The 12,616-nt window shown below is 37.7% G+C and overlaps 1 protein-coding gene across 2 annotated transcripts in view; it reads left to right on the top strand.

The window, feature by feature from the left end:
- The first annotated feature begins 1,848 nt into the window (after positions 1-1,848).
- The window catches only part of LOC117212979 (fibrillin-2-like), a 30,940-nt gene continuing 20,172 nt past the window's right edge, over positions 1,849-12,616 (top strand). The window contains exons 1-2 of one of the 2 annotated variants that reach the window (XM_033458159.1): positions 1,849-2,316; positions 4,432-5,022. In XM_033458159.1, coding sequence (XP_033314050.1) covers positions 4,868-5,022 — 155 coding nt within the window. In that variant the 5' untranslated portion in view covers positions 1,849-2,316; positions 4,432-4,867. Of the gene's footprint in view, positions 2,317-4,431; positions 5,023-12,616 lie in introns of those variants that run through there. The other variant, XM_033458158.1, reaches the window with a different exon arrangement.

The following is a 12,616-nucleotide window of genomic DNA, read 5'->3' as shown; positions in this document are numbered from 1 at the left end:
ATTGTTATTATCGCCACCCGCATATAATTCCATTCGAATGAGGTTACGTAATGACAATAAAAAGGACGGCTGTAAGAACGATGATGTCAGGAAGATTAGATTTTTTTGTGTGCTGTAGATTAGTTGATAAAAGAATACATTGATAGTTATGTATTGGATTTTTCATTGCATTGCAAGCGATAAATCGTCCTGTAATAAAAATAGCTATTTGACGTGCCCTATTTTATTCTTTTTGTCTTCGTTCGAATATCGCACATGACTCGTCAGCTAACAATGGATGTTTTTAATCGAAGTGGCCGGAAGTGATGGCTTCTTAACACGCTTATTAGTTCAGAACGCAGAGGCCAATGTCGTTGGTATTTCTCAATCGTAGCTCGAGCTTCGCCTGATAACGTCTACACTTTGTTGCGAAAGTTCTATTAATTAGAACGTTTCGAACCTTCAATATCCATAATCTTCATTAATGCTCATTATATCTTTAAAATGAGATTTTATCTGTATCGATAAAATTAGAAAATAAAATCTTCGTTTAAAAATAAAACGAAGAAAACTTCAAAACTTGTAAAACTTTCTACTATTCTAAAACTTCATCTACATCTAATCTTCCTATTTTTATTTCCTCCAGAAATTTAATTTTAAAATATTTCTTCGAAAACATTGTTCACTACATATAGCTCAAATATCTACGAAATTTTCTCCAGTTCGAAGATCCTCCTAACTTCTTCTTTCTTCATTTCCCTAAGAAATCTAATTATACTACTTTCGCAAAAGTATTAAAACGAAAGGAAGATCTGAACTTCGTGTTTTAAGATCTTCTTAGCGGCACCTATAGCTTGCCTTCTACAATTTTACTTCCTTCGGTCCCCCTGAGAATCCAATTATGAAACACTGTCACACGTTGCCTCAAAAAAAAAGACAGTCAAAGAAACGTTTAACTTCTGAAGATCTTGCTACCCTGTTCTCGAACCTTCCTTCAAATTTTCCCTCTCTCTATCCCACACAAAATCCAATTGACACACGATATCCATGTAAGTTCGTCATTCCATCCGAGCCCAAAATAAAAATCGCCCCGTCTCTACGTAATCTTCTCTAGTAGAAAATAGAAAGCAATGGCGAAAGGAAGACACGAATAATCGTCGTATTCTGAAGATAACTTACCTACGTTGTTTTGCCTAATGCGTATGAATTGAAACATCGGATTTCGATTAAATTGCACGACCTTTTTGAACGTATTCAATTTCTATTCATTCTATATTATTATTATATATTCCTATATATTATAATATATATTACATATTATTATACATTCTATATATTATTATATCCTATAATTTAACGACCGTGTAAATTCGAATTTTTAAAAATTATGAAGTGCGGCGTTTTTTCTTTGCAATCACAGGTATAAGTAAACACATAGCTGACCTTAAGTATACCATCTACATGGTAAGTGTTTCAATACTTTCGCAAACCTCTGTCTTATAACATAAAATATTAAGTAAAATATAATTTGATATAGAATTTTCGAATAAATGCAATGAGTAGTAGATGTTCTAATATAATACACATATTTACATCTCAGATCTCGATGTACACGCATTTCTCAAACATTTCCCAGTATATTCGGAGTCGCTTCACGCGTGTCATGGTGTAGCACACATTCGTGAACGTGTTGACAGGGACGAGAAAGAAAAAGACGGGGTGGGACTATCGGTGGTTCTCTTCTTGGTGTTTTCTCCCGGCCGTCAGCTGGACGTGGCCGCGAGCAGGGCGAGGAGGGAAAGGACGCTCGTGGAGGGAACGAGAGACGAGAAGACGAGGGAAGAGAGCCTCTTCTCTCCGGATGAGCCCTCTCTCGGTACGGCTCGTTCACAATCTGCTGCTCCAGTCTCGCGTCGAGTCCCGTCGCCGCATCTTTTCGGGGCTCCTTTCCTTCGTTGCTCCTCTTCGGCTTCCCATTCGCGGAAACGACGTTCAACATCAACGTGAAGTGCAATCCAACTTTTTTTTCTTACTATTACTCTTATTCTTTGTTAACAAATTTATATCTATCGAAGAATACGTATAAATTCGTGTAATTGGCCAACGATAACTATCTTTCTTTCACCCGATCAGTCTGGCACTCGAATTACTCGATTAAGGAAATTCTTAGGGGGGTGAGCTTAAAATTGTCGGGGCGAATGCTGGAGAATTGGTGATTGGATATTATCCGAGGAATTATACGAAGCAGATGGTTGAGACTAAGCTCGAAGCCTGAGAGTGAATTTGTTGGAGGATCGGTTGCTCGTGGTGGAGTAATGTTGATGATTTCGTTGACAGGTATGGCGCGAAGTTGAGACTAATTTCGAGAGTAATAAAGTTGTTAGGAAGGTACGTTTATTGTTGTTGGAAGTTTCTTGCATCCATTTCGTGACATTGCTCGTTTCGTACACGATCCAGTTTATCATTATCTTTTGGATTAGTAGTTGAGAACGTAAGATACTTTGAAGCTGCTAAGTCTGAAGCCATTAAGCATGTTAATTTAAACGTGTTAACTCCGCCGAGAGGTTCGTGAGGATGTTCTTTGATATTCTGATAGTCTTCTATGGAGAAGTTGATCTTCGGTGAAATTTTTCACAGAAAATAATTGTTCCATTACTGTTAGCTAATTCATTAAATATCGATTGGAAGCTCTTTCTTACCTTATGCAAACACGGTGATTAACCAAAGAAGAAAACGAATCACAGGATAGATAGTTTATTTTGTTTATTTAAGCTTGTACTCTTAACTTTACGCTACTAACTTTTCACTGAAAACTTGTAAAATAGACCATCTTCTTAGCTCGTGCAAACACAACGATCAATCACTAAAGATCCACAACACAAAGTGAATCGTTCGTTTCGTTTATTCCATAAATATAGTGACTAATTGCTAGAGAATTCGTCGAAAAAAAAGGTTACCGATATTGACTTGTTATTCCGTTTTCCTCGGGCAAGTAAACGATTAATAGACGCATTTATCAATCCGCTTGCCCCGTTCTCGACATAATAGAACGTGCGAACCAGACTGATCTCTTTTTATGCGAGTTTTGCACGAGCATACCAGGCTTTATGGAACTTTAATGATAGCCTCTGCTCGGTCCGCTTTTACGTTATGATAACGAGTGAAAGCGGGAGTGTGTATCTCGCTACGGCGAATTTCCGAGGAACGTGGCGTCGACTCGAATCGCCTGTTTCCCTTTTTTCCACCAGGAATAGGGTCCTTCCTGGCTAGAACGAGATCTCGATTAATAAATGGACGCTGTAAGCGTGGAATTCCAGCTGGAAATTCTGTAGTTTCCTTTTAAAGATAGGTATAAAGATGATAAATTGTACGACATTCTAAAGTATAATCTTTCTAATGTACGTCTAATGCATAAGAGATTGGTTTCCTAAGAAACGCATAGCTTGAAAAGTTCAAACGGTTATTGGAATGAAAAATAATCAGTATGGATAAATAATTTGCTAGCGGGATTCATTTTTGTTAGCAAAAATTGTAGGACAAATAGTTTAACTTTTTCCGCTTTAAACCTTTCTAGACTCATACATACAATACGTATGGAAGTAATTTTTAGAGATTATTGTTAGATTGCTAGAATTAGACAGTGGACAGTTTATACAATTTGAAAAATTACGGTTAACCTATTTTTGTCAGATTTGGATGAATTATATCGTCTGTGTCGTCATATTGCTATTTCTCTGAATGAAAAATTCATCCCAAATGAGTTAAATTATGTTTAGTTGCGTTCGTTTCTAGAATATTGAATGACCTGAAAATGAATTTCGTAGTTCCAGCTCCGTTTTCACGAAGGAACAGCTATTGTGAATATTTATATCAAAAGATAGTTCCATCTATCTCATCGTACTAATTTGGTGCTTCCGGAAAGGCGTCATAGTCAGCGCGGAATCGCGACAATTATCGCACATTGTCTCCTCGCTTGGTTTACGTGGTGAGGTTTTCGCTGTTCTCGCGAGATCGAAAACGAAACATAATTTCCACGAGTGTGACTAGTTTCCTTCTCCCCATTAATCTGGGTATCGTTATGATTCTTCCGGAAATATCGTTGCAAACTAATTTTATTTCCTCATTTTCGGCAGGACTATTCGCACTATCCAATTCTTCCGGGAAGGTGTCTATATCTTTGAAAAGAAAAATACGAAAATTCGTTCGATGTATTAACTTCAAATAGATGGGAAATTACCTAATTTTGAAAAACGATAAAGCGATATATTTTCACAATGCAAGCGACTTCCAACAAACAATAATTCCTTCGCTTCTAAACTTTGCTTAATGGTTAAGTAACCGCGGCATTAAACTTGTCAAATACAATCGTCGAAAACTAAGACGAGCTAGAATTCACTTGCATTAATTTTCTAAACTTTCGATGTTATTGATATCCCATAATAAATTCCACAGATTTTCAGGAAGAATCTGAAAGAAAATTGCGCGCAGGAGACTTGTTTTCTACCCCAAAGATTCCCGACGAATCGAATCAGAAAATCTCCCCTCTGGAACGGAGACGCGTCTATTACAGAATTCCAAGCGCGTCAGATTACCCAGCATCCAGTCGATCGGGAACCATGATCGTGGAACCGATCGTGGTGTCGATCGCGAGCCAGCGTTGAAATCGTTCGAGCCCTCCAGTGAGAGAGAGAGAGAGAGAGAGAGAGAGGGAGAGAGGGAGAGAGACAAACAGACAGATAGACAGACAGACAGACAGACAGATAGACAGACAGAGGAGAGAGACTTCATTTCCGCGTGTGATCGTCGATTGATCATGAGACGAGCATACGAATAACACGCAAGACGGATCGTTGAACAGTTTTCTCGTTTCGACGAGACGTGAGAATCGATGACGCCACCCGCCAAAATGCCGAACGTGGCGTTGATCCTTGCTACCTGGTTACTGCTGATCGTTCCTCGAGATGTGTCGAGCACCGGACAACGATACACCACCAGCCCGACCCAAGATCTGGATAACACTTTGCAATCGGTGCCGCCTGTCGGGTGAGTATCCAGTTATAGAGCATCCCTAAAACCATGAAACGCGAACCGGCCAATCTGCGGGCATCGCGATCCGAGATATCGCGCTCGCGAACGATCGATCACAATCGCGGGGCACAGTAATTTTCGTGAAGTGTCTGAGGTGTGATCACTAAGGATATGCCGCGTGTATCTTGAAATTTTGGGGTAGATAATCGAGAAATATTTTTATGGTTTGTTGGCTCCTTTTTTTATTTATTGGTTTGTTCTAGAGCGGAGGGAAGAGAATTCTTGTTGAAACTGTTTATTCGTTTTATTCATATTCACGAAATTTTTTCGCGCAGATGTGACCATGCGATAGACAATATTTATGTAGATTCATTTTATCTTCTGGGTGAATCCAATAAAATTGTAGATGAAAATGTAATTGGGAATTGCAGTCAAAAGTATCGTAATTATCGAAGTAATAAGGAGGGTTCATGACCGAATTCTCAGGCGGCAAGTGATAGACGTTTGACACGTCCCCGAGTTCCAAAGATGACAATGCCAGTGATAAGACTCTTCTTCAGCTCGTTTCTATTTTTACTTGCCGTGGACCAGGAACATAATGAAATAGCTTCGGCAAGGAACTGTACGTTCTAGTTTCTTTTTTCATTCGAATTACGTAATATCGCGCGTCTTCGGGCCAGCATAATGTTTATCACGTTTCCCCTGTTTCTTTTTATTCGCATCGAGGACACGATATAGAAACATTTTAAACATTCCTCTGTGAAAAAAAATGTAGTTCCTCCACATTCGTCTTAAGCATCATATAATAAATTTTTCGCCAATAAATATATTTCGTAAATTTGCATAATAGCAATATCGCGAAAATGATTCGTAATGATTTTGTTAAATTAGAAACTTCACCCCGAGATCAAGGAAAGTGCAAAGATCACTCAGTTGGTGCCAAAGAGACCGATTGAAAGAAACCTAGCAAACGATAAAAGACCATTGCGGCTCGTTATCAATCATAAACGCTCGATCTTGATGCAATCTCAAAATATAATGTGGCAAACATGCAATTGTGCAACTAAACACTTGTGACACCGCTATTGTCCTTGGAATTAATTGCTTCAAGCAGAACAGTTGAACAAAAATTTGACTCTAGCAACGATGAAGATTCGCAATCTAAAATTTATGGTAAAAATCGAAAGGAAATATTACATCAACTGAAACTTAACTGTAATAGAAACCTATTTACGATAAAAATGATAAAAAAAAACAAAATACTTGACAAAGCAATTAAATAAAAGATACGAAATTGAAATTAATATAAACCAATTTACACCTCAAATCCGATTATACGTCGAGAAAATTTGTCACTTCTGATTTCGTGCTTTCAATTTTCGAATAGAAAGTTAAAGCGAATCAGCCAGTCTATTAGAACGACGACAAATGCTGTATCAAACATAAACGATCAGGGCATAAAATTTACTTTTAGCTGTAAGTTCCAGGGTTAACTCGAAGTCACTTTCATTTCTAAACGACTTCACGCGACCCACGATTATAAAATACGGAATAACGATCGCGACGTAGCGGATCGACCAGGTTTCCTGGATTAACCGGTGAAAAGCCTGACTAATTACACACGACGAATTAAGCTTGTCTACTCGAAGGTCGTGTTCAGCGAGAAGCTGAAGTTAAATCGCCGCGTGACGAAACTCGGTGCAAGACGTATTCTCAGGCGGATCCGTGAAAAGCGTTTCCGGCTTGAAACACTCTATGGTCAATTAGGCCTAATGGATGGATAATAATGGTCCATCATCCGTTTGGATTCGCTTGGAATTGACGCGGAACGCGGGAAATCGCGCGAACGCATGAAACCTTGCCTTCTGATAGTGCGAGCAAGAGGCGAGGGAAAAAACGGAGAGGAAAAATGGGGATTAAACTGCGAATGCGTAATGTAATGCGTAGATAACCCAATTAGAAGAGTTATCGCAGGCGGTTCGTCGCGACGCGTCGCTATGCCCAGAACGAGATTCTGGATCTGACAAAATCTGCGATTTCGCAAAATCGCTTGATATACATTGGCTCATGAAAGTGCTCGAACGCTTACCTCAGAAAACTTTTATGTCCACATTGTACGTGTTATGTAAAATATTTTGAAACCATTAGTGACGAAGTAAACTGAATGTTTTTGATGAAAGAGGCAATTTGCTTGTGAAAGATGCCCGGTTGATATATTTCGATACGATACCAACGTGTATAATTTTTATTAGAAATATCTTTATAGACATGACGCGAAGAAATGGAACCTAAGTAAAGGTTTGTTACGTCTAAATAATATAGCAAGTACTTTTCACATTTGTAGGCATTTTCTACATCATATACTCGTACATTTTAAGTTGCATTTAAGTTTCCTCTCATCTGATGATCATATTTTTACGTAAATAAAATTCAAGATTGACTTTGACAAAATCACATACGTATTTTCATCAAGCAAGAAAACAAAGAAACATCTCAATCGTTTTGACAGATTCGATACTTCTAGTGTTAACCAATCTTATTTTGCTTCCACAAAGAAGCAAGAAGAACAGCCGTCAACCGCGATTCTTGCACGTTCTTGAAAAATGGAACGTCTTCCTGATTCCTCGATACACGATTCTATCTAGAAGAAACGAGAGGCACGAAAAAACGAAGGTATTGATCGGTGATCGGAATGCTGGCGCAAATAGATAGAGAAAAAGAGAGAGAGAGAGAGAGAGAAAGAGAGAGCCTGTGACGGTTTATTATACAAAAGCTTCCAACTGACGGTATTAGCCAGGCCCCTGCGGAAAAGTATTGGACATTAGCGAGGGTATCGTATAGCTGGCAGCAGAGGAACTAGTTTGTTACGGTAAAAGATTCTTGGCAGCTCATTGCACGCGATAGTGGCACCGCACAGGATCTTTGCCGCGGCGCCGCAGCCGGTGGATCTCGAATGCGAGAAATAAGTAAAATCGGAATAACCAGCGAGTCTCGTGATTTCACTTAATACGGGACATTAGCCGAGGCGATAACGTCAATTCAATCGGTGGTTTTACGGACGAGGTTGTTGCCATTCACAGCCGCGAAAAAGTTCCTCTAATTGTCACCGTTTGAATTTCCCGACCATTTAATTCCTTGCGGAAATAAGTATCAACGTTATTTAAGATAATCGAAGAACTTTCTGAAAAACGACTTACAGATCTATGATAAATATTGGATTGCAAATTCGTTCTGTTCTTATATCGATTACATAAACAGAGAAATTTAGACAAATATATGGTACACGTATCTTAAAAATGTTACGATTCAAAATTATTCAGAACGATAAATGGATGAAATTTTATAGGAAGAAAACGAAACGGTTTAAATATTCGAAATACGTATTTAATCTCATAATCGATCGAAAGAAGGTTTATAGTATCATGGAATTAATTATTGAATTTTAAAATTGCTTATCATGTTCTTTGTCTGTGATTTTCACGTGATTACTACCCACAGATAAGGCAAGGCAAGAAACACAGATCTAATGATCGGTCATAAAACATCCTCCACGTCGAATTATTCGACTGAATTTGTCGGGCAAATTCGCGTCTATCAGCGTTGATCGCACGATGATCGACCCTGAGAGGGAAGGCCACCGAAAATCGAGCGAATCGGTTAGCTTAGGCGGCAGAGCGTCACGCTCGAGCAACTTTTTCATTAATAAACACGTATTAGCCGGTATCTTGTCACGGCCAATTAGAAGCATGTTTCACGTGACTCCACCTAACCATTGACGTTCAACTGCGCGATTAATACCGTCACATCAATTATCATTCCTCGTATGAAACATTTCTCGAGCACTCGATTAAGGCGTAAGAAGAAACAGGAATCGCCGATAGGATAACATTCAATATACTTTCGATTTTGATTCTCGTTTTACCTGTTTATCGATCGATTCTTCGTCGAAACGTACGAATTCCTAATAATCTATCCTCTTTTAGAAAACAGTAGAATGAATTGTTTTTCGATACGATGTGATACGTGGCACATGTTTAGTTATATATTTTATATTGTCATATTAATCACAAGACATATGAGAATTGTAAATTTCTGTGTAAATATGAGTAGCAGCACTACTACACTAGAACCTCGATTATCAGGGCACCAATTAATGGAACAATCAATTATTAGAACATGAATTAATGGGAATAGATAATAATAATAAATTATAAATAAGTATATAGCACAAAATAAATGACGCATTTGCATATGAAAACGAAGTTACGAGATTATAAGAACAATGCCATTGTCGGAACAATGTATGTCACGACTAGATTATCAAAGTTCTATTGTATTTGAAAATAGCAACTATGATTCTAGCCTCGTAGAAAAATCACGATGAGAATACAGAAGAGGCTGCCTAGTTGGAAGCATCCGTAATCAGTCAAGCTAGATAGATAACTCGTGCCCTACAATCGATGAACTTTGTTATTTATCGGTTGTTCTTCAAACGCGATGATAACAATGTTCTAGAGCGAATTAATAAAGCAGGCCGAGTTACACGTAACGTTTCGACAAACTGTTTAACCTCTTTGGTATGGCACTCATCCGCTGTGTAGTGTCACTTAACGGCCGCGAACAAGAACGATTGCGTATATCTATTATTAACTTTAGTCGATGATCGGTCGTGGCCATGCATTTGGTGATTGTCGACTATACACGACACTCGTACCCAGTAGGTTAAAGGTTGACCCGAATGCCGCCTCTTTTAATCTGCGTTCAATGGATTCGAAGACGATGCTCGACAGTTAATGGGTTGCTTGTGAGTGTATGACATTCGTAATTGGAATTGGACATCGCGAATTCGGGTACGAATAATGAACCACGTTGAATTTGGACACGTTTATGTTTTGTGAAACACAGATTATGTTTTGTTTCTTATACTTTTGTACGATAGAATGGCTGATGAAAATATTTGAACTTTGAACACTTACCATAAAACACTGTAATGTGTTTGATGCGTGCGTCATAAAGGACATTTTGCAATTTCATTAACACTTTAATGGGACGTGATTGTCATGATCGTATTGATAACATTTGAGACCAGTCTGAGGTATTTGTTACGGCGATCAAAAGATGAATGCTGACTGATTTTAAGGACGTATAGAAACATTCGAGTGTTTCAAGAGGCCATGTTTCACTGTGCTCTGGTTTTTTCATGTAACAGACGCTTTATCGATAGCGCTGATACAAACGCTAGTTTTTGTTGCTGCAGTAATTAATTAACAGGAAAGAATGTCGAACGAGTGGAAAACAGATAAAAATATTATTCTTTCTATAAATAGAAATTCGTGAACAAATTTTTAACGATCTTCAAAGTGGGACGTTATGATAGTTCTGTTTGACAAAAGTTGTTTGAATTATTTGGAGAAAAACGAAGGAATGTGTGCGTGTGTTTGGAAATGAAATTAGCTAAAGCAAGAAGAAAACGATTCAACGGGTGGCTCACTTTCTTATCGCCTCTCTGCCCACTACGTGGACAACCTTCCTCAGTGACAGATTCATTACTTCATCTCTTTAACATCATTTCCTGTACAATCCTCAGAGAATATAACTACCGATTACTCTTGTCGCACTAAATAAGTATCTTGAATATAAAAAGTTCGTTAGACATTTATCCATTTGCAAAAATGGATGGTAATTGAAATCTGTGAATGAATGTTATTTTGAAATACTCGATATCGTGTAGTATTATGTAAGCGTTCTAAAAAAAGATGTTTACACACGAAAAGATGTAACACGAAAGTGATCCGAACTTTTGTGTGAGATCACGCATTCCCAGATATCGTACTATTTACATGCTTTTAACTTTAATCTCTTAGAGTTAAGACGGACGAATGCATTTATTAAAGCCAAAAATCATATCTGATTAATTACTAGAGTATTTATTATTATTTCTTTCTCCTATTAGGGATTTTTCTGGTAAATATCTTTTTATAATAAGATTCATTGTATTCTTTGGATCCGTATCTTTGAATTAAAGAAACACTAAATGAACGCACATATATTTATGTATGTACGTGTATGTCAGTATAAAGATATCTTTTAAGACATCTTCTTTTTACTTGAGGAATTTCCCATTGAATAATCTATTCATAGTGATGCCTATTGTAACATTCGGGATAGTCCTTGAATTAAACAAGAATTAAATAAACCTATGCATACGTACGTATTAGTATTCCCCAAGAGATTAATTATCAATTGCTAGGATATCTCTTTTTTTATTGAGAATTTTCCCAGTGAATATCTTCTCGTAATAATGTCTATTGTATCTTTTGGAATTATTCTTGAATTAATGGAAAACCAAGTGTACACGTGTGTACTTTGTATCAATATCTGATTATCAAGTATTCAAGGATATTTCATTTTTTATTCAAGAGCTTCCCAGTGAATCTATCTATACCAATATTCATTTTATCTTATAGAAGTTTAATACTTTAGTATAAAAATTACAAGAAAAATATCATTTAATATTAGTCACCATTAATGAACTCTCAACTATCTTTAAGTTCATTCATCTTTTGCACGCACGCATCGATTCAGTAAGATTGGCGCGTCTGACTTTGTAATTATTAATGAAACTTCTCACGAAACAAGTGTCGTTGACTGTTATTCTCACGCCGTATTGGCTTTATTCATCGCGAAGCAACTTTCGAACTGACATCATATCTATCGGTCCATCACGGTTTTATCTGACCGAATTGCGATTTCTCCGAATCCAAGTTACGTCCGACCCCATTCTCCGAACCGATCCTAATTGGCGAACAATTCTCGTCGACGGCGATTTTAACTAAAACGTGTCGGTATGCAACGAAGAGATGCCACTTTTCCTCCCTCCACGGTTCCTCTTTCACTTCCTCCCTCGTGCGTTACGTAAAGGTCCACTTAAGATCCAGCTAATCCAGCCAGCCTAACCGTGAATAATTATGTAAGTGATGATCCCATTAGGCGTGAAATAGGTCCTATCCTATTTTCGGCCAAGTCCTGACGTTCACGGTCTGTCAGAAAAGCCGGTCATCCCTCGTTGTCCTTTTTAAATTCGAAGAATTTGAGGTTTTTAAGTGCTTATAGAGCTATAGTAGCTAATATTTCTCGAGGGTAAAAGGATTGTTTCTATATATTCTTACAAGCCTGGAAAATTCGAAAAAAATGGAAGCACTTTTTATAATGACGAACGTAGAAAATTGGGCGGATGAATGATGATCACACTTATCGATTATCTACATGTATATTGGTAATTAGAAAATGAAAATTTTGAAATCCAGCTTTGGTAGTTCTAGCGCTGAGCAAGTATCGCTGTAAATATGATTCTATCGCTGTTTATGAAATAACTGCCTGCAATTTCATTTGCGTAATATTAATGTTAATGGCCATTAAAAATCTTTGCAAATTTTTCAAACTGCTCGCCGAGTTCTAAGCGTAATATAAGCATTTCCATAACTTGTATTGCAACATTCTCTCGCTAAATTGCCATATCTTTTATCGAAAGAAGTGTCAATTGCGGCAATTAACAAGCGGTCACCGATTCTTCGTCGAAGGAACTCCTTAATCCCCTTCGTAATTATCA

The sequence above is a fragment of the Bombus bifarius genome, unplaced genomic scaffold (assembly GCF_011952205.1).
Source record: "Bombus bifarius isolate JDL3187 unplaced genomic scaffold, Bbif_JDL3187 scf7180000008422, whole genome shotgun sequence".
Lineage (NCBI taxonomy): Eukaryota > Metazoa > Arthropoda > Insecta > Hymenoptera > Apidae > Bombus > Bombus bifarius.
This window is presented reverse-complemented; position numbering and strand designations above follow the sequence as displayed.